The 27210-nt window shown below is 40.7% G+C and overlaps 1 protein-coding gene across 6 annotated transcripts in view; it reads left to right on the forward strand.

The window, feature by feature from the left end:
* The window catches only part of PIBF1 (progesterone immunomodulatory binding factor 1), a 287448-nt gene that overhangs the window by 255368 nt on the left and 4870 nt on the right, over positions 1-27210 (forward strand). For 2 of the 6 annotated variants that reach the window (XM_021065660.2, XM_021065661.2), the window contains exon 18: positions 1466-2040. The exons of 2 other annotated variants lie outside the window; for them this stretch is intronic. In XM_021065660.2, the coding sequence (XP_020921319.1) occupies positions 1466-1516 (51 nt within the window). In that variant the 3' untranslated portion in view covers positions 1517-2040. Of the gene's footprint in view, positions 1-1465; positions 2041-14634; positions 18066-27210 lie in introns of those variants that run through there. 2 more of the 6 variants (XM_084981934.1, XM_084981935.1) reach the window with 2 other exon arrangements.

Genomic DNA, 27210 nt, shown 5'->3' on the forward strand with positions numbered 1-27210 from the left:
GGATTTGGTTAACCTCTGTCACCTTTGAATTCTCTTGGAAGATAGCGCTTGGCTTTTCCCTGTGGTTTCCTTATTTTACCCTGGAAGCTTCTTTCACCTTTATACTGAGGACTCTGGACTTTCTATTAAAGAAAAACTATGAAAGTATTTTAATGCAGATTGCATTTTAGAGAGATAAGCTTGGAAGGACTGCGGGTGATGAACGGAATAGAAGAGAAAGCCACATCAGATTTAGGAAATACTTGCAGGAATGAAGCCGGGAATGATGAGAGGGACGAGGTAAGTTTTTTAGGGTCAAGATCAAAGTAGAATAAGGAGTTTCAAAGTTATGTCAACCAATGTTGGGAACTGTTTAGAACTGATGAAGCAAGTGAAAAGAAGGAGAAATCTAAGATGAAAAGCAATCAAACATTTTTGGTTTAGATGGCTGAACAAAGTATGGTACCGTTCACCAAGACAGAGGATATGCAGGATTCGGGGAGTTCGTTTTGACACAGTGAAACTTCCGTTGCCTTTGGGGACCATAACGTGAAAGTACTCGTAGCTCAAGTTAGACCTATGGTATACAGGTAGGGTTGGAGGAGGGATGGGGGGTCTACTGTGTTATTTGGTGGTGATCGAAGCTGGACGAGGGCATCGCTGAGATCAAGAGGAGCTGATCACTGACGACACTCCTAATATTTTCTGCATCAGCTATAGCATATAAAAATTATAAGCGTGTATGTTATTATACTTATCTATATGCCAGTGTACATGCATGTGCATATATGTAAGGATGTGGTTCTTCACAGTTTCAAGAAGATGGAAGTGGGAAAGGAGTGATGCAAATTTGATGTATTATATAAATGAAGATGTTTTGATTGGAATCAGTACCTTATATAGAGAATTCCGAGTGCTTTATTCTATAATAACCCACCTCCCCTGCTTTTCTGTTACAACTCCGTATACCCAGGCTCTTTGGGACTGAAATGATTGAGCAGTACACCCAAGAAGTACTCTGGTAAACAGCGATTCAGAATGCCTGAAGCACAATGATTTGCATCTAGAAATTCTTTACTAAATTATCTATTGAGTGAATGGGCTATCTATCTCTAGATAGCTAAGACAACTAAAGAGAAGCTGTATCCTTGATTTTTCTAATAATTTTCTTTGAAAGTAGAATCAGTTCATAAAATACCCATATCTGTAGAATATATTAAATATAAAGGCTTTAAGCTAGAAAACGCAGCTGTGTATTTTTTCTGTAGACATACCAGACAGGAGACAAAAGACAAAATCTCTGCCTTTAAGTATACTTCTGAATTACAAAAAGCAATTATTTACTATAATTTTACATGAAAAGGCCCAATGTATATAGATACTTAGTTCTCTGAATTGCTTCTCTTGTCTTCCTTTATAAGCATTTTACTTAATTTTTTCTTTTCTTTTTCTTTATTTTATTTTATATTATTATTTTTTTTAACAGACCAAAAAAGAAGCTCCTGAGTGGTCTAAGACACAAAAGATGAAGACCTAGTGTTTTGGACAGATTTGCTGTATCTTTATTCATTCCTGAAGTTCTTTTTCTGATGAACAGAAAGTTTATCTCAATCATGTCTTTGGCAATTTTTGAATAGCTAACTTAAAATTTTATTTTACCTGAATGTTAAATTGACAAATTTTATCATCATAATAAAAATATATTTGGTTTTATCTATTTTGTTATAAAATAAATACTGTATACTCTGTGATTTACATTTTGGAGCTTTCATAATTCTCCAAGGCATTTTAAATGTGTGGCTTATATTTTGGTTAGTTGTTATTATTGGTATTTCTCTAACTGTATAAATTTTGAGTTTAAATGTCATAACACAAATACCAAGACACCTTTCAGTTTTTAAATTAATAATCATTTGTGAAGTCTACGAGAAAGCACTTCCAATGCCCAGTAATGGTGGTCAGATATGATGTAAATGGATATAAGTTGCTGATTCTTTCTTCAGGCTCTGTTTTTTCTTATATTTCATATTTTAATTAATCAATAAAATCTGGTACAAAGTCTGTTATTCCATTGGTCAAGTAAAAATTTGGTGGAAAGTGTCTTGTCAAAAGACTCTTGACGTTGGTCAAAACAATGCTGCTTCAGATGCAGCATGGACCAAATTCTTAGTCAGTAAGAAAAACTCAGTCGTATTTTCTCTTTTTCTTGTCATAAAATATGCTCCATTTCTCCTTCAAGAGTTACTCAAAAGACGAGAGGTGCAAGGAAAAAAAGAAATGGAAAAGAATATGTTTTTTTATGTAGTATGGTCTCAACCACTGTTGACATAGAGGCTGGATAATTCTTGAATTCAGGCTGGGAGTGGGGGGCAGTTTTTTGCCTTGTGGGATGTTTATCCCCATCTCTGCGCTCTAGATGCCAGTAGCACACCCCCTCCCCGCAGCTGTGACAATCAAAACTCTCTCTGTCCCTTGGGGTGAAAGGTCACCCCCCCACCTCCTAATGAAGAATCAATATAACAATATCAATGATATCCATGGTTATCATTGTAGATATGAAAGAATCTTCCTGATCACTGTGTTCTTTGGAAGTTTACAATGTCGTAAGCTGTTAGCTGAGTGCGAGAGAACAGAAAAAGCCTTTGATAATAATATATACTTATAAATCTACTGTTGGCCTAAAAACTCTAATCATCCTTCCCTTTTATTTCATTTGAATACATCTAATATATGACTTTCTGCAACACAGGTTTGTGAAAATGGCCTTTCTCAGGCATGCATTTTAAATTCAGATACCCTTATTCATTAAAGCTAAACTTACAGGAGCTCCTGTCGTGGCTCAGTGGTTAGCGAATCCAACTAGGAACCATGAGGTTGCGGGTTCGATCCCTGGGCTTGCTCAGTGGGTTAAGGATCCGGCGATGCCATGAGCTGTGGTATAGGCCACAGTCTTGGCTTGGATCCAGAGTTGCTGTGGCTGTGGCATAGGCCGGCGGCTTAGCTCCAGTTGGACCCCTAGCCTGGGAACCTCCATGTGCCGCAGGTACGGCCCTAAAAAGACCAAAAAAAAAAAAAACTAACATACATAATTTGTTTTCTTCTAAGATGCTAAAATGTCTTATTTTCAACTCTAGTTATTAATCTAAAAGCATTTTATAATCTAGTTCAGTTAACCCCCTTTGTTATATGTATATATTTTAATATAAAGGAATACCGATTATCCAAGTTAAAGTAATGGTGTGGACAAAAGCACAGAAATATTTAACCTAATTTTAAATAGAAAATACAGTGTTGGGAGTTCCCACTGTGGCTCAGTGATAAAGAATCTGGCTAGTATCCATGAGGATGCTGGTTCATTCCCTGGCCTCACTCAGTGGGTTAAGGATCCGGCATTGCCGTAAGCTGCAGTGTAGGTTGCAGATACACTCGGATACCACGTTGCTATGGCTGTGGTGTAGGCCAGCAACTACAGCTCTGATTAGACCCCTAGCCTGGGAGCCTCTATATTGCCATTGGTGCAGCCCTAGGAAAGACAAAGAAGGAAGGAAGGAAGAGAAGGAAGGAAGGAAGGAAGGGAAAGAAAGAAAGAAAGAAAGAAAGAGAGAGAGAGACAGAAAGAAAGAAAGAAAGAGAAAGGAAAAAAAAGAAAGGAAGGAAGGAAAGAAGAAAGAAAATACAGTGGTAAAGAAATGAGGAAGACTTCCTCCAAATCCCTATTTTTTTCCCTCTTTCTTTCATTTCTAGATATGAATTACTCTTTTAAAAAAAAAAGTTCTTTCTATCATGTCTTACCATTAATAAACCTCAGAGTTAGATTATGATATAAAAGCTTTGTGAATTTCTAATTCAGATGCCACTCCTTCCAGAAAGTTCTATCTGGTCTACCATAATAATCTGTATTATGTCGTCTGTGCTTTTATCTCTACTTCTCCTTACCATATAATTGCTTCTTTGAAGGCAAGAATTTTTTCTTATGCATTTTTTGGTCTTCAAATATTAAGCACTCTGTCTTGAATTTAAGATGTAAATGTTTATTTGATGAATTTGGGCAGAGATGAGATACAATGATGTAACTTTTTATATATATTATAAATTAGGATTTTTTAACATCATAGAATCTATTCTAGCTTATTCTTTGTTTCTCTTTTTGTTTTTGGGGGTTGTTTTTATTTGTTTTGGCTGTGCCTATGGTATGTGGAATTTCCTGGATCAAGGATCAAACCCAACCCAAGCCACTGCAGTAACAATATGGGATCCTTAACCCACTGTACCGCAAGAGAACTCCTATTCTAGCTTGTTTCTTTTTTTTTTTTCTTTTTCTTTTTTTCTTTTTTTTTGTCTTTCTGCCTTTTCTACGGCCACTCCAGCTGTATATGGAGGTTCCCAGGCTAGGGGTTGAATCGGAGCTGTAGCCACCTGCCTACGCCAGGGTCACAGCAACACAAAGGGATCTGAGCCTCGTCTGCAGCCTACACCACAGCTCACGGCAAAGCCGGATCCTTAACCCACTGAGCAAGGCCAAGGATCAAACCCACAACCTCAGGGTTCCTAGTCGGATTCATTAACCACTGAGCCACGACGGGAACTCCACTAGCTTGTTTCTTAATATGACTACAACCTTGCCTTCTCTCTAAATTACCAGACTTTCACTTTTTCTTTTTCTACATTTTTTTTTTTTTTGCAGTTGCAGTAAAAAAAACCACCTAACATAAAATTTACCACCTACTCATTTTTAAGGGTAGAGTCCATTATGTTGAGTGTATTCACGTTGTTGTACAACCAGTCTCTCAAACGTTTTCCTCTGGTACTCTGTCCCCATTAAATGATTCCCCTTTCTCTCACCCCTATCAAGCAGTGGTTGGATAACCATCAGGAAGTTTTAGGCAAGATTCCCACCTTTAGGGGAAGTCAAAGTTCCTATTAATGAGCCAAAGTCCCTTTTATTTTAAGATCCTCAGAGGCTAATGATATGCTAAAGAAAAGAGTTTTAAAGTCTTATTTTAAAAAGTAAATAGTACTGTAAATGCTTCAAAGAAAGACATCCTACCAAGCTATCAAGATTCCTCCGAAGGGGAGTTCGCATTGTGTCTCAGCAGGTTAATTATCCGACTAGTATCCATGAGGATGCAGATTTGATACCTGGCCTTAGCATTGCCATGATGTAGTGGTTTAGAATACAGACGTGGCTCAGATTCCACAATTAGAACCCCTGGTCTGGGAATGTCTACATGCCACAGGTGCAGCCCTTAAAAAAAAAAAAAAAAAAAAAAAAAAATTCCTCCAAGGTATTGTTTACCTGGGGTTGATTTACAGAGTCCATGGTCCAATCCACAGCCTTGCAGACTCAGACATGTAATTCTATTAATGAACTAAAGATGAAATATCTTTCAGGAATATGCCCAAACTTCATGATTTATATGGTGTATAAATCATAAAGTATCAGTTGCGAGTGAAAAGTAAAACTATTACACAGAATATACTTCCCGGCATAAGCACTCTTGCCCTATTTTTCTTTTTTTTTTTTTTTTTTTTGTCTTTTTGCCATGTCTTGGGCCACTCCCTCGGCATATGGAGATTCCCAGGCTAGGGGTTGAATCAGAGCTGTAGCCACCTGCCTACACCAGAGCCACAGCAACACAGGATCTGAGCCATGTCTGCAACCTACACCACAGCTCACGGCAACACCAGATCCTTAACCCACTGAGCAAGGCCAGGGATCGAACCCACAACCTCATGGTTCCTAGTCGGATTCGTTAACCACTGCACCACGACGGGAACTCCCGCCCTATTTTTCCTTGGCTTCTGTGTTACTGTACACTCATCATTTTCCCCCTTGCTCCTCTTCTAGTTGATCATAAGACATTAGAATTTTCAGAGTTTCTTTTCCTCCTGAAGTCTTTCCATTCTGAATGTACTCTTGATCATTTCTGCTCCCTGGCTTCACTTACCAAATGCCAGTATTCCCAAGTCGTTATCTCTAATCCAAGCTGGAGTCCTTTAACGTAACACCTGCCTTCTTGACATCTCTACTGAATGTCCCATTGTGACCTCAAACGTAACATATACAACACTGAATTCACCAGCTTTCTTCTCCAGTGTTCCCAATTTCAATAAATGGCTCATATCAGCAGCTATTTAGTGGCTAGTATTACAAACCTACAAATCATTCCTAGACCTTTTTCTCACTAACCCCAGCTTCAATTACTACGCCCGATTGATCTGCCTCATAGTTTCCTTTTTGTAAAAACTTTTGATTATGAAATGTTCCAGGAGTTCCCATCGTGGCACAGCGGAAACGAATCCGACTAGGAACCATGAGGTTGCGGATTCGATCCCTGGCCTCACTCAGTGGGTTAAGGATCAGGCATTGCCGTGATGGTGTAGGTCACGATGCAGCTCAGATCTGGTGTGGCTGTGGCTGTGGCATAAGCTGGCAGCTGTAGCTCTGATTTGACTCCTAGCCTGGGAACCTCCATATGCCTCGGGTGTAGCCTAAAAAGAAAAAAAAAAGAAAAAGAAAAGAAAAAAGAAAAGAAATTTTCCAATATATAAAAAGGCAGAACAAATCTTCGAGTGATGGGTATGTTCACTGATTTGATTATGGTGTTGGTTTCGTGGGTGTATATGCATAAAATGTTGAACAGATTCTGTATTTTTTAAATGTGCAGTTTATTGTATGTCAGTTACACCTCAATAAAGATGTTTAAAAGGAAGAAAAATCACCATTTAGTAGCACATGATGAAGTGATTCAGGCATCAGTCATCAATGTATGCTAAAGCAATTAGGTGAAGGATATCAAGGAACGTTTATCAGGACATAACCACCTAAATTCTCCAGCCGACCTTATAGATTATGTTGATTTATGTGCCTCTTGATGTGATGTATTATAAAGTATAAAACAACATCTATGCAGGTTCCTTGCCCCCCCCAAAAAAAATTAACCTGAATCAACTTAAATCTTCGTGTCTCGCTTCCAGTCTATGGACAAAACAAGAAATAGACCAAGCTTAATGACACCACAAAGAAGGAATCATTCTGGGCATTGGGAAGGTCAATTGTTTCTAGGCCCTCTCCCTCTCTCACCTCTCTCTCTTCCTTTTTTTTTTTTTCTTTTTGCCCCGCTCTTGGCATGAGGAAGTTCCCAGGCCAGGGACTGAACCTGTGCCACAGTAGTGACCCGAGCCACAGCAGTGAAAATGCCAGATACTTAACTGTTAGGTCACCAGGGAACTCCTAAGCCCTCAATATTTCTAGGCTTTTTCAGTAGACAGAGCTATGAAATAAGTGGGTTTTTTTTTAAATCGGGGGTGGGGGGGATATCAGGAGTTCCTACGCATATATCCAACAGTGATTTCAGACTTTTTTTTAACTTCTTTGATTTGATACTTTGTATGTCATTTCTGATTGTGAATTTCTATCACCACCTTAATTCAAACCCTCATGTCTTCTTCCCTAGGTTTACGTTAGTAGTCTCCTAACCATCTCCCTAAATCTACTCATGCCTCTCTCCAAACCATTCTCCACAGAGGCACAAGGCATGTAGAACCCTTTTTCCTTTTTTCTAACACTGCAATTTTTTTATTTAGAGTTTTAATCTACAGTTTACACAAGGTAATTACAGGAGAAGAACTTAGAAAATAGAACAAATTGCAATTGAGGTAAGCTGAAAAGATATCATGTTCCAATACATATAATTTAAAAATTTTAATGACCAGATAGCCTTACTCTTTCCTAAATCCATGTAAAATATTTTTCTTTATGTGAAGTAGAGAATAATTTTATTTTTCATTTCATGAAATATGGCAATTTTAGTCATAAAATTGTACATCATTGTCAAATTTGAAAATTATTGGCTATATTGATCATAACTCTAATATTTGTCTGCAATAGTTGCCAAAAGGCATTTAACTTGCCACCTTCCCGGATGAGAAGTTAAGAATTACCTTAACTTAAAGACTTTTGTGCTGGCATTATCAAGATAAATGCTTCTAAATAGAAGGGTAAAAACATATTTTATTACTCCCAAACTATAGAAGCCAATTCTTTTAGTTCTTGTGCTAGAGGTATGCTGCATTTCCTTTATATTCAGAGTACCTATAGCTTCAAAAAATCTTCATAAATTTATTTTTTAATTTGAAGTATAGTTGATTTACAGTGTTGTATTAGTCTCAAATGTATAGCAAAGTGGTTCAATTCTATATACATATATATATTCTTTTTCAGATTCTTTTCCCTTGCAATATTGAGTATAGATCTCAATTTCTTTTAAATTAAACTACCTTTTGACACATTATTTCTTCTTTGCTGGTTTTTCTCTTATTTTATAATTCGGCACTTTCTAGTTCAAAAAGCTAACACTACCTAATATATTCAATTCTCTGACCAATGATACATGCTCTCAACTGTATCAAGCAGTTTAGAATCTAACATATTGCCTCCAAACAGAATGGAGTGGAACAGAACAAAAATGTCCTCCTAACCCGGATGCGCTATAAAATAGTTCTTCTCTTTTCTCCTAATAACAGAAATGCTTATGTATCACTCACTTACTAGCAGAAAGGTTTTTTAGGCTTTTTTTTTTTTTTTTTTTTTTCTTTTTGCCATTTCTGGGGCCACTCTCTTGGCATATGGAGGTTCCCAGGCTAGGAGTTGAATCAGAGCTGTAGCCGCCAGGCTATGCCAGAGCCACAGCAACACGGGATCCGAGCCGCGTCTGCAACCTACTCCACAGCTCACAGCAACACCGGATCGTTAACCCACTGAGCAAGGGCAGGGACGGAACCCGCAACCTCATGGTTCCTAGTCGGATTCGTTAACCACTGTGCCACGACAGGAACTCCGAGGTTTTTTATGCTTTAAAGATTTAACATACTTAATTCCACAGCATAAAATACAGTAGTTACGTCCTTTATTGCTGATAGCGTCATAAAACTAATAATAGTTTGAAACAGAATGATATAATAAAAGTACAATTTTTCTTTAGTTTTTCTAAAATGCCCTGGCATGTGGAATAAATGGATTAAGAACAGAAAAAAATTTTTCATTGCAATTTCTTCCTTTAAATAACCAAACCATAAGCCCAATAAACGAGAAGAAATGTTAGAAGTTGATCCAAAAATTTGAGTAACAGCTTTGCCATTTTAGGAAAATGCATTGAACAATTTTTAGTTAATTTATCATTATAGTTTCCTTCCAAGGTAAAGCCAGGCATGAAGCAGGGGAGAAAAACTGTCATGACATAAACATCTGTGAAACCTCTTTATTATTTTTTACACTATTAGTATAATTTTACTATATCACCCTATAATTAGCATGTTGGTTCTTGAAACTTCCACCAGATCTTTGGCAATTTTTTTTTAAATTGCAGCCAAAAACAATTTTTTTTTTTTTTGTCTTTTTGCCATTTCTTGGGCCGCTCCCGCGGCATATGGAGGTTCCCAGGCTAGGGGTCAAATTGGAGCTGTAGCCACTGGCCTACGCCAGAGCCACAGCAACTCGGGATCCGAGCGACATCTGCGACCCACACCACAGCTCATGGCAATGCTGGATCCATAACCAAATGAGCAAGGGGAGGGATCGAACCCGCAAGCTCATAGTTCCTAGTCGGATCCGTTAACCACTGCGCCACGACGGGACCCAAAAACAATTTTTAAGTGTCCATTACAGTATACAGAGGTGTGCTCATAAATGTTGAACAACTAGCTCCCAGGAGAAAAGGCCCAGATTTGGTGGGAGCCAGATTTCCCCGGTGAGATTTAATAAAAACTCTCACAGTAGCCCGCATTAAACAGAGAGGCCCATGCTGGGCACCGACTCAACAGCTGGCTCTGCACACCACGCCCAAGCTCACAGTGCCCAACCCTGCCTTTTTTTCTTTCTTTTTTTTTTTTTTTTTTTTTTTGTCTCTTTGCGATTTCTTGGGCCACTCCCGGGGCATATGGAGGTTCCCAGGCTAGGGGTCAAATTGGAGCTGTAGCCGCCGGCTTACACCACAACCACAGCAACGCGGGATCCGAGCCGCATCTGCAACCTACACCACAGCTCAAGGCAACGCCGGATCCTTAACCCTCTGAACAAGGCCAGGGATTGAACCCACAACCTCATGGTTCCTAGTCGGATTCGTTAACCACTGTGCCACAAGGGGAACTCCGAGCAACCCTGCTTTTTTTTCAAGCTCCTTTTGAACTACCCATTACATTGCTCAGTGGCCTTAATTTTCCCAGCTCTTCCTCCCCTCAGGATCTTCAGTAGGTGCTGCTTCTTCTGCCTAGAATACTGTATCCGCCTCCTCCCTGGGCGACCTTGGGATGCAGGACTTCCACTCCACTCCACACTAAGCGAGAACTTAGATCATGATATAAAGTGTAGTGCAGTGCTTTAAAAAACAGCCTTAATGCCACTGCCCTAGACAATACTAGAATGGGCATTGCCCTCCAGACTCGGATTTTGCAAGTTTTAGGTTAACAGTGCTGACCCCACCTCTGCCTTTAACACGTTATCTATACCTGTGTGATTTACTTTCTAGTTACCCTCTGGTCCTGTGCTGTCTGGGAGCCTCAGAACCTGCCTTCTAGGTGCACATCTCTGCTCTAATCCAGTAACTGGTGATTGTTGTGGCACTCTGGGGATTGCTTTATCCTCAGGTGCCGCAATACCTTCGCGCCTCATGCCAGCGACACAAGTTGCATTTCATGTGTTTCCAGCATCGCTTCTGCCCTGTGATTGTGAAGGCATTGTTCAGACTTCTAACGTTTTAACATCCCTCTTTCAAAGATTGTACCTCATGCCTTACCTAAGTCATTTCAATACAATTGAAATGCGAAAGTCACTTTCATCGCCTAATGAACATTGTCTTCATGTAATAGAATTTATTTCTACTACTGGTGCATATTTCCAATGACGTCATTTTCAGGAAAGGACTATGAAATTCTCCTTGGCCATATGTTTGTTAAGACTTCCTTTCTCCCCCACTTCCACCTTCACGCCGCTCCCTCTCCCACTGAGCCTTTCTTTCTTTCTTTTTTTTTTTTTTGAAAAGTTTTCATTTCCTTTAATAAGTAAATTGAATCAGAATAGTGGACCTGAATCAGAATAATGCACCTATTTTTGTGTGTTCTTTGATCTGATACTTTGTAGCGGGTATTTATTGAATATATATTTTTTCTGTATCTACTCATGCTTTATCCTCCCTTTAATAACCATAGAACAATTAAAACATATATTGAGAATCCAAAATTAAATGCCTGTCCCCTAAACCTTCAAAGTCCATAGCATATGTAACTCCCCGAGGGCCTTCTGTTACTGCTTTGTTAAGCAAGTTGTTAATGTTACGTAGCAGAAATATCACTAACATTAAAAACTATGCTCTAAAATATGTGTAGACATTCTAAACTGCTGCTGATTTTGCTCTCATTCCTCTGCTCACTTGTATCTAATACTGCAATCAGAGTCATATATCTGCCTCTTTTACTTTCAGTTCCTTCCATTTATTTTCGGTAGGACCTTCTTGATTTACTATTATTAGCATGATTGGATCATTATCATTACTGGTTACTAGCACAGTTCCAGGAATATACTACCTATTCTATCAAATGTTACCTCACTTTTATTTTCTTCTGGTATCTTCTAAAAATATCTATTGAGGAGTTCCCCTTATGGCTCAGCCGTTAGCAAACCCAACTAGCATCCATGAGGACTCGGGATCAATCCCTGGTCTCGCTCAGTGGGTTAAGGATCTGGTGTTGCCATGAGCTGTGGTGTAGGTCGCAGATGTGGTTCAGATCCCTCGTTGCTGGGGTTGTGGCTGTGGTGTAGGCCTTCGGCTACAGCTCCAATTTGATCCCTAGCCTGGGAACCTCCATAGGCCGAGAGGGCAGCCCTAAAAGACAAAAGGCAAAAAATAAATACAGTAATTAATTAATACATTGATTAAAAATATCTATTGAAAATACGCCCACTAGGAACTAGAACAAAGCTGTGACCTTAGGGACACAGAACAGATAAGAAAAACATTTATCTAATTCCTGTTACCTTTGGTGAGTAAAGGATAAAACACGATGGCCACTAGGGCAAACTTTAGGAGGACAAAGGACTTCAGGAGAGCATATACTCTGCTGGTGTCCTCAGAGCTTAGAATGATACCCTGCACACAAAAAGGATTCAATATAGGATGCTGAGTCAATGAATTTCTGCACAAGCAGAGACAACAGCCATGTCTTGTGTGGCACTGACTCCATGCAAATATGTATGTATATTCATTAACTGTAGAATTAACTGGTGTGTCCGTCCAACTGATCAAAATGAATTTTATGGCTGAGTACATCACAATTTGTTTGTGTGCGTGGGACCTTCAGTCACAGTTTCTTCCCCTCTTGCTTCAATAAAGATGAAATAAAATTTAGCAAGTAATTGTTCTAGCAAATCTTCAGGTGGACAGGTGAATTGAGTTTGATGCTTTTCTTCTCAAATGATATTTGTTTCTGTTTTATAGAATCAGGAGCCAACGGTTCTGGCAGCAGTATGCAAAATGTTGATAATATTTCTTTGGCCTCCTCGGAGTTCCCGTCGTGGAGCAGTGGTTAACTAATCCAACTAGGAACCATGAGGTTGCGGGTTCGACCCCTGGCCTTGCTCAGTGGGTTAAGGATCCGGCGTTGCCGTGAGCTGTGGTGTAGGTCGCAGACGCGGCTGGGATCCCACGTTGCTGTGGCTCTGGCGTAGGCTGGCAGCTCAGCTCCGATTCGACCCCTAGCCTGGGAACCTCCATATGCCGCAGGAGCGGCCCAAGAAATGGCAAAAAGACCAAAAAAAAAAAAAAAAAAATTTCTTTAGCCTCCTAAATAGTCTTTTTTTTCTTTTTGACCGCACCCATGGCATGGGAAAGTTCTGGGGTCAAAGATGGAACCAGCACCCCAGCAGCAACCCAAGCCACAAAAGTGATAACACTGGATCCTTAACCTGTCAAGCCACCAGGGAACTCCAGATACTCTCTTTTTTGTTTGTTCATTTTTGTTGGGGGTTTTTTGTTGTTGTTGTTTTTGTCTTTTGTCCTTTTAGGGCCGTGCCCATGGCATATGGAGGTTCCCAGGCTAGGGGTCTAATCGGAGCTGTTGCTGCTGGCCTATGCCAGAGCCACAGCAATGCGGGATCCGAGCCACATCCGTGACCTACACCACAGCTCATGGCAATGCCGGATCCTTAATCCACTGAGCAAGGCCAGGGACTGAACCCGCAATCTCATGGTTCCTAGTCGGATTTGTTTCTGCTGTGCCACAACGGGAACGCCAGATACTCTTGAATATTTTTTAAATACCTGGATTTTAGGAGTTCCTGTCATAGCTCAGTGGTAATGAACCCAACTATTATCCATGGCCTCACTCAGTGGGTTAAGGAGCCAGCATTTCCATGAGCTGTGGTGTAGATCACAGACACAGCTCGGATCCCATGTTGCTGTGACTGTGACAGAGGCCTGCAGCTATAGCTCTGATTCAGCCCCTAGCCTGGAAACTTCCATATGCCAAGGATGCAGCCCTAAAAAAAAAAAATCTGGATTTTATAACTTATTCAGTATATAGATACATAATTTAGGGTTCAGCCTTTTCCTCCTCACACATTCTGCCCTCCCCGCACACATGCTGCATTCCCTTTGTATTATTTTCTTTAGAGAAATATATGAAATTCTTATTTATTTTCTTGTTTGCTCATTGCCTCTTCCTCCCAAATAGAATATACCTTCCAGGAAGGCAGACAATCTTACCTGACACTGCTACATCCCCAGCACCTAGCACAGAGGCTGACACAGAAAAATTGCCCCTCAAAATTTTGTTGAATGATAGGAAGAAAGTAAGGAAAAAAAGAAATGGTATTTGCTTCCTGATTTCTTTTTAATTGAATTTTTGTCAGAAAATGTCAGTCCATTTGGGCTATTCTAACAAAATATCAGGCTGGATGGCTTGTAAATACCAGAAATTTATTTCTCAATTCTGGAGGCTAGAAGTCCAAGGTTAAAGGTGCCAGCAGATTCGATGTTTGGTGAGGGCCAAAAGGCCAACTCTGGAGGGTCTTTCTCTCTCTCTCTCTCTTTTTTTTCTTTTCTTTTTTTTTTTTTTTTTTTTGTCTTTTTAGAGCTGCACCTTGGGCACATGGAAGTTCCTAGGCTAGGGGTCGAATTGGAGCTGTAGCTGCCAGCCTATGCCACAGCCACAGCAACATGGGATCTGAGCTGTTTTTGTGACCTATACCACAGCTCACGGCAACGCCGGATCCTTAACCCACTGAGTGAGGCCAGGGATCAAACCCAAGTTCTCGTGGATACTAGTCAGGTTCATTACCGCTGAACCACAGCAGGAACTCCAGGGACTATTTTATAAGGGCACTAATCCCACTCAAGAGGGCTCCACCCTCGTGACCTAAAGTCCCCTACTTCCAAATACCAGCAGGGTTCAACATTTGAATTTGGGGGGAAAACATTCAGCGTAGAGCAGAAAAAAATGTTCTGCTAATAACTAATTAGCCCTTTTTTTTCCATTTTACACAGAAAAACAAGTCCTTTTCCATCTCTGTATCTTAATATCTTTTTTTCCCCTGATCTTAAAAGGAGCGTTTCTCCTTTTGAAGGTTAACCCCATCATACGCATACTCTTTCTTTCCCTTAGATTGACATCCACGGGTGAGCAGACAATCTGGGAAAAGTGAGGAGTGAGAAATGCAGAGGGCCCAAGACAAAGTACCCACCTTTGAGGAAAAGACAAAGAAGAACAAAACAAAACAAAAACAAGAAAGCAAACCTCCTTCCCCCTCATTTGCCCCCTTGCAATGGGGATTCTACCCGAATCCCCAAATTGAAACCTTTGTCTCCAGATTCACATTGCACCTCCTCTTTTGAATTTCTTTTTTTGTTTGTTTGTTTTTTTGTTTTTTTGCATTTTCTAGAGCCGCTCCCTCGGCATGTGGAGGTTCACAGGCTAGTAGTCACCAGCCTACACCAAAGCCACAGCAACACGGGATCCGAGCCGCATCTGCAACCTACACCACAGCTCACAGCAACACCAGATCCTTAACCCACTGAGCAAGGCCAGGGATTGAACCTGCAACCTCATGGTTCCCAGTCAGATTCGTTAACCTCTGTGCCATGACAGGAACTCCCTGTTTTGAATTTCTAAGCCTCTGTCTCTCACTACGTCCTGTCTAAATGTTCTTCTCTCTCTCACCCCTTGGGTACAGTCACTCCTCCATGTTCAGTCATAAATCCCATGTCTTGTTTTGTTTTTCACCGCTCTCCTTGGAGCACAGAAAGTATTGTTGGGAAATAAATGTAAGCCTACCACCTCCTTCCCACCCCATACTATGTGTTTCCTCTGAGGAGGAGTTTTCCCAAATGCTGCTGCCTCTTTCCACCTCCTGACTCTCTGATTGGCACATTTAGCCTGCAGAACTGTGCTTGTATAGTTTTTCCTCTTTCTATTTTTTTTTTCTTTTTCTACAAAGGAACCACTTTTTTTATTTCTGGGACAGTTCTCTGCTCCTCTGGTTCCAAGTCATAACCATCACCTTGGGACCGAGAGGGTAAGTCACAAGGTACAGTGGGGGAGATTAAGTGCTCATGACCTTAACATTCAACTATGTTCTCCATTATAACATTCATTACTAAGGAAGATGGCTTTTTTTTTGCTTTTTTTTAGGGCTGCACCCGCAGCATAGGGAGGTTCCCAGGCTAGGGGTCTAATCAGAGCTAGAGCTGCCTGTCTACTCCACAGCTGCAGCAACGCCAGATCTGAGATGCATCTGTGACCTACACCACAGCTCACAGCAAGCCAGATCCTTAACGTACTGAGTGAGACCAGGGATTGAACCTGCAACCTCATGGTTGCTAGTCAGATTCATTTCCACTGAGCCACAGTGGGAACTCCCTGAAGATGGCGTTTTAAATCTCTGTTTGTCTCCCTAATGTATTTGTTAAGACCATGCCTGGGAAGAAAGGTGTTACTTATTGAGCCTCTCACATCTGCACAATAGTAAAGATTTTTTAAAACTGAAATTTGTGTGCTCATATCTCAATATGTATAAAATGGCTTTTTTAAACTTTTCTTTTCCTGAGATACCTTTCTCATGTCCAAACACATAGAACTTTGTGTGTTTCATGAAGGCTAAATTATTTGAACATTTATTTTTTATCACTTTGGAAATAAAGATGTGGGTAAACTCTATTTTTTTTTTTTAAGTCCCAAATGATGAAAAGTATTTTTCCTTTTTTTTTTTGTCTTTTTAGGGCTGCTCCCACGGCATATACAGGTTCCCAGGCTCGGGGTCAAATCAGAGCTGTAGCTGCCGACCACAGCCACAGCCACAGCGATGCGGGATTTGAGCCACATCTGAGCCCTACACCACAGCTCATGGCAATGCAGGATCCTTAACCCACTGAGCAAGGCCAGGGATCAAACTGGTATCCTCATGGATCTAGTCGGGTTCGTTAACCGCTGAGCCACGACGGGAACTCCCTGAAAAGTATTTTTCTGAATGAATGAAAAGAATGAATCAATTACTCTCATCTTCTCTAGCATGTAACTTTCAAATCTTCTCACCTCTTATAATCCCTAGAGACTTCCAGACCTATGTTATCAGTTGTCTACAGAATGTTTCCTCAGATTTTACTTTTTTCAATGCCCTAGATTTTTTTTTTAATTCTTTGAAACTTTTTCTTTATTTTTAGGGTCACACTCTTGGCATATGGAAATTATGACATAATTGCAGGCTTACAGAGAAGTTGCAAGAATATTGCAAATAATTCTCATTTATACTTTACCCAGATTATCCAAATGTTAACATTTTATCACCGGTCAAAAAGATTTGCTTTGTCCTTTTCTCGAGTCTCTCTCTTTTTGTGGTCTTTCTGAACCTTTCGAGAGTACTTTGAAGATAGGATTTCCCTTTGCTGCCAAATGTTTCAGTGAGCATTTCCTAAGAACAAGGACTTTCTTTTACATAAGCCCAGGACAATGATCAAAATCAGGAAATTAACATTGATACAATACTCTTATCTAATCTAAAGACCTTATTCAGATTTCACCAATTGTCCCAATAATGGCCTTTATGCCAAGGAAAATCTCCAATGGTTTTTTGCATTCAGTCGTGGCATATCTCTATTTTTTTTTTTTTTAAGAGCCACGCCCAACCGATTTGGAAGTTCCCAGGCTGAGGGTGCAATTGGAGCTACAGGTGCCAGCCTACACCACATCCACAGCAACGTGGGATCCGAGCCACATCTGTGACCTACACCACAGCTCACGGCAACACCAGATCCTTAACCCACTGATCGAGGCCAGGGATCATACCCACATCCTCATAGTTCCTAGTCGGGTTTCTTTAACCACTCAGCCACGAAGGGAACTCCAGTTGTGGTATCTCTTAAACCTCTGTGAATCCAGAGTGGTTCCTCAATCTTTGTCTTTTAGGACACTGATATTTTTTTAAAGTACACGTCAGTTATTTTGTTGACTGTCTGTCAATTCTTTGACCCTATTCAGCTACATTAATTTGCTCTTGGAGCCATAATGAATAAAAGTAATCCATTTTCTACATCCATATTCCAGTTCCATATTTCATCATCTCTTGCTGGATGTGTGATCACTCAGCCTCTCTGAGCCTTAGTTCCTCATCTTTTGTTTGTTTGTTTTTGCTTTTAGGGCCAAACCCACAGTGTATGGAGGTTCCTAGGCTAGGGGTCCAATCGGAGCTGTAGCCGCTGGCCTATTCCAGAGCCACAACAACTCGGGATCTGAGCCTCGTCTGTGACCTACACCACAGCTCACAGCAATGCTGGATCCTTAACCCACTGAGCGAGGCCAGGGATAGAACCACAATCTTAGTCGGATTCGTTCCCACTGTGCCATGACAGGAACTTCCAGTTCCTTATCTTTAAAACTGGAATAATCACACCTACCTAATGAGTTATAGAGAGGATTAGAGCAAGTGATATATTTAAAAGGAATTTACTCTCCAAACTCATCATGTTCTATACATTAAATATGCATACCATTTTGTCTGTCACTCATTCTTCAATAAAGTAGTTTTGTTTTTAAGAAGGAATTTACTCAGTGCATGTCACAAAGTCATTTGCTTTTCATGTGATTGGGTTTCTCAACTCTCTGCCATTTGGCCACCCTTACAGAAGTGCATTCTAGGTTGCCCATGTGTCTTGAAAAAGGAGCTTCTAGAACTACTTACAACTCACCAAAATAAGATCATCAGCCTCATCAGACTATTTGCTAATATTGAAACTGTAGTCAATTAAAACCCCTAAAGCTTTCTCTGCTATTTCTGCTATTAGTATCATTACTACAACTAATACTAGTACCAACTGATATTAGTATCGTTACTACAATTAAGACCAATACCTACTGACCTGATTAACTAGATGTGCCAGGATCTGCACTGAACCTCTAGGGTCTTTTTGTTTGTTTGTTTTGTTTTTTGCTCTTTAGGGCTGCACTCGCACTAAAATGGAGGCTCCCGGGCTAAGGGAGCTGTAATTGGAGCTCTAATTGGAGCTGTAGCTGCCAGCCTGCACCACAGCCACAGCAACGCAGGATCGGAGCTGCGTCTGCAAACTACACCACAGCCCACAGCAATGCCAGATCCTTAACCCACTGAACGAGGCCAGGGATCGAACCCCCCAACCTCACAGTTCCTAGTTGGATTTGTTGCTACTGTGCCACAATGGGAACTCCCACTAAACCTCTTTGGATGACTATTTATATTATGTGCTTCTCCCAAGTTCCTGCAATAGTTATTATCAGCACTTCTGAGATAGGAAACGGATTCAAAGCAGTGAAATCACAGGACTTATACAAGTGAGGGAGCTGGAATTTAGTCCCATGTTTTTCAGGACATAAGAAAAAGTCTTTATTTTTCTATTAAATATCATTTTAAATTTCTGCTCATCATTCTATCCTGTTGGATCATTAACATTCCTGATTTTTTTTCCCTGTTTTTTGGCCTTTCCATGACATATGGACTTCCTGGGCCAGGAATCAGATTCAAGCCACAGTCGTGACCCAAGCCACAGGTGCAGCAGCTCCAGATCCTTAACCCACTGTGCCGGGCCGGGGATCAAACCCTCAACCCAGCTCTCACAGGACACAGTTGATCCTGCTGATCCCGCTGTGCCATAATGGGAACTCTAAGATTTCTGATTTTTTCATCCAACATATTAGCTTTTTTTTTCTCAACTTGGATCTTGTGTGATTCTCATGTCTTTCTTTTTCTTTCTTTCTTTTTTTTTTTTTTTTTTTTTTTTTTTTTGTCTTTTGTCTTTTTAGGGCTGCACCCTCGGCATATGGAGACTCCCAGGCTAGGAGTTTAATCAGAGCTATAGCCACAGCAACGCCAGACCCAAGCTGCATCTGCCACCTACACCACAGCTCATGGCAGCGCTGGATCCTCAACCCACTGAGCAAGGCCAGGAATTGAACCTGCAACCTCATGGTTCCTAGTCGGATTCATTTCCGCTGTGCCATGTCAGGAACTCCTCGCGTCTTTCTTGAAGGCATTGATGAAACTATTTAAGAGAGAACCCAGAGGTAAAGGCTAAACATTTTCTTTAAGGTTGAAATCAATCATTCTCTGGATACATTTTTTTCAAAATCTATATAAATAAATCTTAACTGGATTGTAGGCTAAATCACCTGTGACCATTTTATCGACAAAAACAACCTAAGTTTTTTTTGTTTTTGTTTGTTTATTTGTTTGTTTTCATGCCTCTGGCATGCCCCCTGGCTACAAATCTCATAGTACCACTGGGGGAAAAAATATTTGTCTTAATCTAGCCCAACTTGTTTGTATTGGACTAATACTGGTCTCTGGTAGTTACTCCATTTCTTCTTACAAACCTTCCCTTCAATAATCTATTCTAGAATTATGGTAAAAGAGAAATCACCAATAGTTGTTTCCAAAATTCTGGTCCCTTTCTAACAATGTCCCTGAGTTGTCTTGTGACCTAGAAAAGGTCACTCTTTAAAGAATGAAAAAATTAAATCCACCACTTGTTGAGCTCACTGTGCAATCACATTTATTTGATTTTGGCCACAACTTATGCAACAAATATTATTTCTGTTTTACACATGTGAATGCTGAGTGTTGAAGAGTTTGTTTGTTTGTTTGTTTGTTTTTTGTCTTTTTGTCCTTTCAGGGCTGCACCCTCAGCACATGGAGGTTCCCAGGCTAGGGGTCCAATCGGAGCTGTAGCCACCGGCCTACGCCAGAGCCACAGCAACAGGGGAAGAGTTTTAATACTTACCTAAAGGTCACCCAGGCTATGGGAGTTCTCTTGTGCTACAGTGGGTTAAGGATCCCATGTTGTCACTGCACTGGCTCAGGTCACTGCTATGGTGGGGTTTCAATCCCTGGCCTGGGAACTTCCACATGCCTTGGGTGTAGCCGGAAAAAAAAATACAGGGAAGATTATCTTTACATGATGATTGTTTAAATTACTATGTGATGGAGTTCCCTTCATGGATCAGCAGAAACGAATCTACTAGTTTCCATGAGGTCACTGGTTCCATCCCTGGCCCTGCTCAGTGGGTTAAGGATCCTGCATTGCCATGAGCTGTGGCGTAGGTCGCAGATGTGGCTCGGCTCTGGCATTGCCGCGGCTGTGGTGTAGCCCAGAGGCTATATATAGCTCCGATTCGACCCCTAGCCTGGGAACTTCCATATGCCAAGGGTGTGGCCCTAAAAAGACTAAATAAATAAATAGGTGATATTTGGAATTTTCCCCCTTTTGAAAAGTTATTATTCTTCAGCATCAGCAAGATGGGGCTGGGAATGGAAACCAGGTAGATCTTACTAAGTGCGAGCCTGTGGGAAACCGATGGGGATCTGGTAAAGAGCAAATTACCCCACAGCTATATGTGTTGACACAGTCAATGGGTGTTTGTTCTGTTTGAAGATACTTCAAAAATAACAATTGTAAACGAGATTACTGCTTTGATCAGAGAATCTGAATCTCCTTTGTTTGACCATGAATAATTGGTCTTTGTAATGTTAATGTGTCTTTTAGGGAATATCAGATCTGTAAATGCCCCTTAATTACAGGCAAGCCGTTTTGGAGGGAATTCTGGACCGCATTTTAGTGAAGGTTTTATCTAGTTCCCCTTCAAATCTAATTACAGTAGAGAGATTATTTAGCAAAAAGCTATAATTATTAGTGTTTTCATTCATGTTCACATAGGTCAAAATCGTTATCTTATGGAAGAATAAGACAGATTTTTTTCAATGGCCTAGTTTTCCTGTACAACCTGGAAGGCAGGAAAGCCTTAATTGAGCTGTACCTGCTAACCTGTTAACTGCAATCCTGCGGGCAGCTCAGAAGTCTGTTTTCCCCAGACTTTACACTTGGAAGCACCACTTGGGAATCCACACCTTCAACAATGCTTGATACCCAAATCTTATACTTAAAATGTAAAACCAAGCAAACCATCCTGCGGGAGTGGATGAGTCCAGTGTGGAGGGAAGAAAGCATCCTTTTCTTTTTCTTTTTTCTTCTCCATTTTTACTGTTCTTTATTTATTGTGTTCCCCCAATACATGATTTTTTTTTTTTCCTACTGTACAGCATGGTGACCCAGTTACACATACAGGTATACATTCTTTTGTCTCACATTATCATGCTCCATTATCAGGGACTAGACATAGTTCCCCGTGGCATCTTTCTCTTTCAGTCCTCCTATTGTAATTCTGTGGTCTTCAGCTGAGTTATTTTTGTTGTAAGAACCTAAGCATCAATATAGAAAGTTAGATGTTGCTGAAGATGTGAGGAAATAGGATTGCTAAACTGCAGATCGGGTGATTTACTTAGATAGGGGGAAGGATGTCTCAACGGCAGAGGGAAATGTCCTTATGTGGAGGTGGCTTGACAATTGCATTTTTTATGAAAACGGTGTGGGGCAAAGCTTGTGAGCCAAGCAAGCCCTGCTCTGAGAAGGGGAAACTTTCTATTGAGTGCATTGGATATCTTACATGGCATTCAATCCCCAAAGGGAATTTTCTCCTCCCCTGGCTGGAAGGCCATCCCAACACTTAACCTCTGGCACCAGCAGCCAAGATCCAACCTGAGAGGTTTTCTGCTTTTTGTTTTTTTCAGTCTCGTGTTCACATTTGAGCTTATTGAAAAGCGATGACCAGAGCCCATCACACCTGGATAGGAGGGAAAATGTCTCTGAGGTTTAAACCACACCAAGTGAGAATATCCCCAGTCGTTTGGGGTGTGGTGGGTCTTTTTTTTTTTTTTTTTTCCTAATTATGGCAGCAATTAGCTTTGCAGCATTGCACTCATTCCAAACAGCAGGGATGCCGAAAAATAATCTTGTTTACCCAAAGCTGGAGAGAGCGTACCTAGCTTTGTTCCCTCCGCAGCCTAATCTCAGCGCTTTGCGAGGTGCCATCCCGCACAATGGAGTGTGACAGGCCCCCTCAAAGGTCCTCTCTCACCTGGTTAATTCCGTTGTCACTGACAACCTCCACGAGGCCAAGGAAAAACAGATAACAGACTGTTTCAAACTTAAGAAGGTAGCACATTTTACTTCCATGGTTGTCAAAGACAGAGCCCTCAGCTAGAGAAATACCTTAAAAAAATTATTTCATCTGCTAAAATTATCCCAGAGGAAGTAATGGAATGCCTTTAGATTATTCTTGACAATTAATGAAATACAAAGGTGGCTGTTGTACAAGGCTCTTCTGCAGGGATGGGGAGAAACAAATTATTAAATGGATGAGTTATTTACATTTGCAAATCAACAGCCTCTCCCTGGGGAAATGATGTGACAGGTGATTCTGCATTACAGTGGGGAGCGGGGCCGCGTCCTTCGTTTTCATTTTCCACAGCAAAGATTCGAGGGTCATTTTCTTTCATTAGAGTGAAGTCGGTTCTCTGCTCCGCATGTTATCAAGCAAAAGCCACGGTGGTCACCATCAGAGGGGGTTTGGCTTTGCTTCTGGTTTTTTCCTTCAGGCCTAAGAGGAGTCTCTTTGCTTTTTCTAAGTATCTAAACATGATGGCAGACTTTTATTGCATCAGCAAAAACTGAAATGGTGGGTGGACGCCGTGCAAATGGGTCATAACCATTGCACAGGGCCAACCGATAATGCTCTGAAGGTTACGGCAGCATTTGACATGTTTTAGTGTTTTAGGGTGCCTAGTGTACACAGTGTATTTCTCTACTGTAAAATGAGGCTACTACAGAAGAAGAACAATAATCGGTTATACATTAACCACGAAAGGTCATTTCTTGTGGCAAATGCAAGGTCTATTGATCAAGTACTATTTGTCAGTAGAAATGAGCCTCATTGCTGCATGAGGCTCATGAAGGAAACCATTGTCTAATGCGGCATCATGATATGTGCAAAGCATCCATTTGCTCAAGGGCTGAATATCATCAAATGTTTATCTGCACTTTTCTAAGGTAATTTACTGACTTTTCAGCTAATCAATCCCCAAAGCTGCGTTCTTCTGTCAACTTACTACACTGTATGTTCAAACAAAGATTAATCACCTAATGTTAACTATGAGATAAGACAAAAAAATGAAAAGAAAGCGAATGACGTCGTCACTTGTGTTACAAAATTGGCTATAAACTAGTTTCCCAGCATGAGCTGTGGTTTACTTTCAAACTTAAATAACTTGTCCATGTAACCTTATCTTTCAGGCGCTTCCTGCAAACTTTATATATTATGCAATCAAGCCCATAAATATAGGTAGAAGTTAACGTGAATGGTTGAAACAGAGTTAACCACACACATGTAGTTAAAGCTTTATCACCATTTCTGTCATAAACCTCTCCCTTTTCTTTAAGAGATTTACCAAGCTGTCATAAAAATGTATTATGGCTATATCTTTGCTAAAAAAAAAGAACTCCTAAGAAGTGGCTTGCCTCCTTAAACATACTGGACTTCGCCTTAGAATCCCAGAGTTGTGTATCCTGTGTGCTGTCACATGTCAGGACGGCCAGCATGCTTGCATGTCAAATGTTACACAGTTGAGGTGGCACCAGCGTTCATTATTCCCTTCTTATTTCTCATAAATTCCTTTTTTTTTTTTTTTTTTTTTAGCTTTTTTAGGGGTGTACCTGTGGCATATAGAACTTCCCTGGCTAGGGATCGAATCAGAGCTGCAGCAACTGGCCTGCACCACAGCCACAACAATGCAAGATCTGAGCCTCATCTGCGACCTACACCACAGGTCAGGGCAACACTGGATACTTATCCCACTGAGCGAGGCGGGGATCAAATCTGCACCCTGGTCGATACTAGTCGGGTTTTGGTAACCCCCTGAGCCACAATGGGAATTCCAAATTCCTAAAAAATTAACACAGCGCAACTCCCATGATGACATACTCCCAGAGGCATACTGATTTAAACACATTTAACCAAGTCACCACTAAATTGGAAAAGTGTAAGATAGAATGCTTTATGGGGGAAAAGGTGATTATACATAATCAAATATCCATAATGAGAGGGATAGAAATATTCCAGGCATATAATCAGCCCAAAATAATTAGGCAGGAAAATTGAAAGGAACAGATCCCCTACATTGACTTAGAGAAAGGCTATAGCAAGCATCTGGCTGATGATTCTGCTGATTTCTTTTCAGAGCTAACACCCCTCGTATTGTATATTATAGTATATATGCAGTATCTTGAGAAACTAAACTCAGCCATTGTAAGTTTCTAATAAATACATATACATACATACACATATGTGTATATATATATATTTATTTTTTGGCCATGGCATGCAGCAGACTGATGTAGGATCTCAGTTCCCAGACCGAGGATTGAACCTGGGCCACAGCAGTGAAAGCACCAAAATTTAACAACTAGACTACCACAGAACTTCGCTAATACATATATTTTTAATGGGTAGACACAAGGTCTCTCTCCCTCCCTTCCTTCCTTCCTTTCTTTCTTTTTTGCCTTTTCAGGGTTGCACCTGTAGCATATAGAAGTACTCAGACTAGGGGTAGAATCGGAGCTGCAGTATGCCACAGCAATGCCAGATCCAAGGCACATCTGTGACCTATGCTGCAGCTTATGGCAACACCAGATCTTCAACCCACTGAGTGAGGCCAGGATTGAACCTGCATTCTCAAGGATACTAGTTGGTTCTTAACCCGCCAAGCCACAATAGGGATTCCCACAAGGTCTCTCTTTCTATGAATGATTTCTCTCTGGCAACATGAGATGATCTGTAATTACCTCTTACTTTCCATGTGCACATCATAGAAGTTTGAGGGTCATGGAGTGAAAGATTCCTGGACTTGAGTCCAAAATCTGAGTTCGAATTCTTCAAGGCTCTTTGCCGAGCTTTCTTCCTCCAGGAAGTCTTCCTTGACTATCTGGCACAGATTATGCTTTATCTTTTGGACTTTCAAGGTATTTTATGCTTAGTCTTTAATAACACTCTGGTTCCCTTTGAGGTCCCAGTGCTCTTGAGAAGTTTATGTTCCATACAAGGTGCTCAGTAAATTTTGTTGAATAATGGGTTTCAAAAATTGAGAGGGTTCTGTCAGAAGAGAAGAATCCTGGGAGTTCCCATTGTAGCTCAGCGGTAATGATTACACATAACTGGTATCCAAGAGAATGTGGGTTCGATCCCTGGCCTTGCTCAGTGGGTTGAGGATCCGGTGCTCATGAGCTGTGGTATAGGTCACAGACGTACTTTGGATCCCAAGTTGCTGTGGCCGTGACACAGGCTGGCAACTACTGCTCTGATGCAACACCTACCCTGAGAACTTCCATATGCCCCGGGTGCGGCCCTAAAAAAAAAAATTATAAATAAGGTGGGAAAATAAAAAGAAGAGTTGAATCCTATGGTTCTTTTCAGACGTATAAATTCCATCAATCCCAGCTGACCTCCCTAGTAGCAGGTGCTCATGGAGGTGGGCTATTTTGTGCATGCAATCACCAATCCTTAATTACTCCTGGGACATAGGTAGCAACTGCCCTCCCATTTACAAATCCCAATCTCTCACCTTTCTCCAAAGGTAAACTGTTAACAATTGCGTGTTAGCCATTTTAGATGATGTATATGTCATATAAATTATTTACCTAAATGGCACCATGAAATATATATTAAAAGTGACTTTTTTTCACTTATCATCTCTAGACATGAAGTAATAGAGGGAAGTAATAGAGCTACTTCACTCTGTAAAAATTGCTGGAAAGTACATGGATACAGTAGAACTTATTTTATCATTTCTGTGACCATTACTTATTGGATATTTAGATGATTGCCAATTTTTCAGTATTACAGATAAGGCTGCAATAAACATTCTGGTACGTCTATATATTCTGTGCACACTTCGGTGATTTTGAGGACAAATTTCTAAAAGTGGAATTTCAAAGTGTGTGAAAATGTTACCTTTTGATAAGATGCTGCAGCATGCCCTGTATGGATATACTTTTTGCCAAGCCCATACGAAGTTATATTTTTAGTAACATAATGAGACTTCCAGTTTCCCCATGCCCTCTTTGTTTTTTGTTTGTTTGTTTTTGTTTTATTTTTATTTGTTTGTTTGTTTTGGTTTGTTTTTTTTTTTTGGCTTTTTAGGGCCACACCCAAGGCATATGGAGGTTCCCAGGCTAAGGGTCTAATCGGAGCTGTAGCTTCAGGCCTCCTCTAGAGCCACAGCAATGCCAGATCCGAGCTGCATCTGTGACCTACACACAGCTCATGTCAACACCAGATCCTTAATCCACTGAGCGAGGCCAGGGATCAAACTCGAGACCTCATGATTCCTAGTCAGATTTGTTTCCATTGTGCCACGAGGGGAACTTTCCCCATGCCCTCTTTAAATTACTTTCTCTTTTTTTTTTTGTCTTTTTGCCTTTTCTAGGGCCACTTCCCGCGGCATATGAAGGTTCCCAGGCTAGGGGTCTAATTGGAGCTGTAGCCACCGGCCTACGCCAGAGCCACAGCAACACGGGATCCGAGCGGCGTCTGCAACCTACACCACAGCTCACGGCAATGCTGGATCCTTAACCCACTGAGCAAGGGCAGGGATTGAATCCGCAACCTCATGGTTCCTAGTTGGATTCATTAACCACTGAGCCATGACGGGAACTCCCTGAATTACTTTCATTTTTGGAACATCAGTTGAGCAAAAATGATTTTCCTGGTTCTGTTTCATTTGCATTTCCTGACAGTGGTGGAGTTAAGAATCTTTTCATAAATTTATCA

The sequence above is a fragment of the Sus scrofa genome, chromosome 11, assembly GCF_054392235.1.
Source record: "Sus scrofa isolate SSC_HxYL_T2T_F1_AM1 chromosome 11, Sscrofa_HxYL_maternal_Yorkshire_Landrace_v2.0, whole genome shotgun sequence".
NCBI classification, from domain to species: Eukaryota; Metazoa; Chordata; class Mammalia; order Artiodactyla; family Suidae; genus Sus; species Sus scrofa.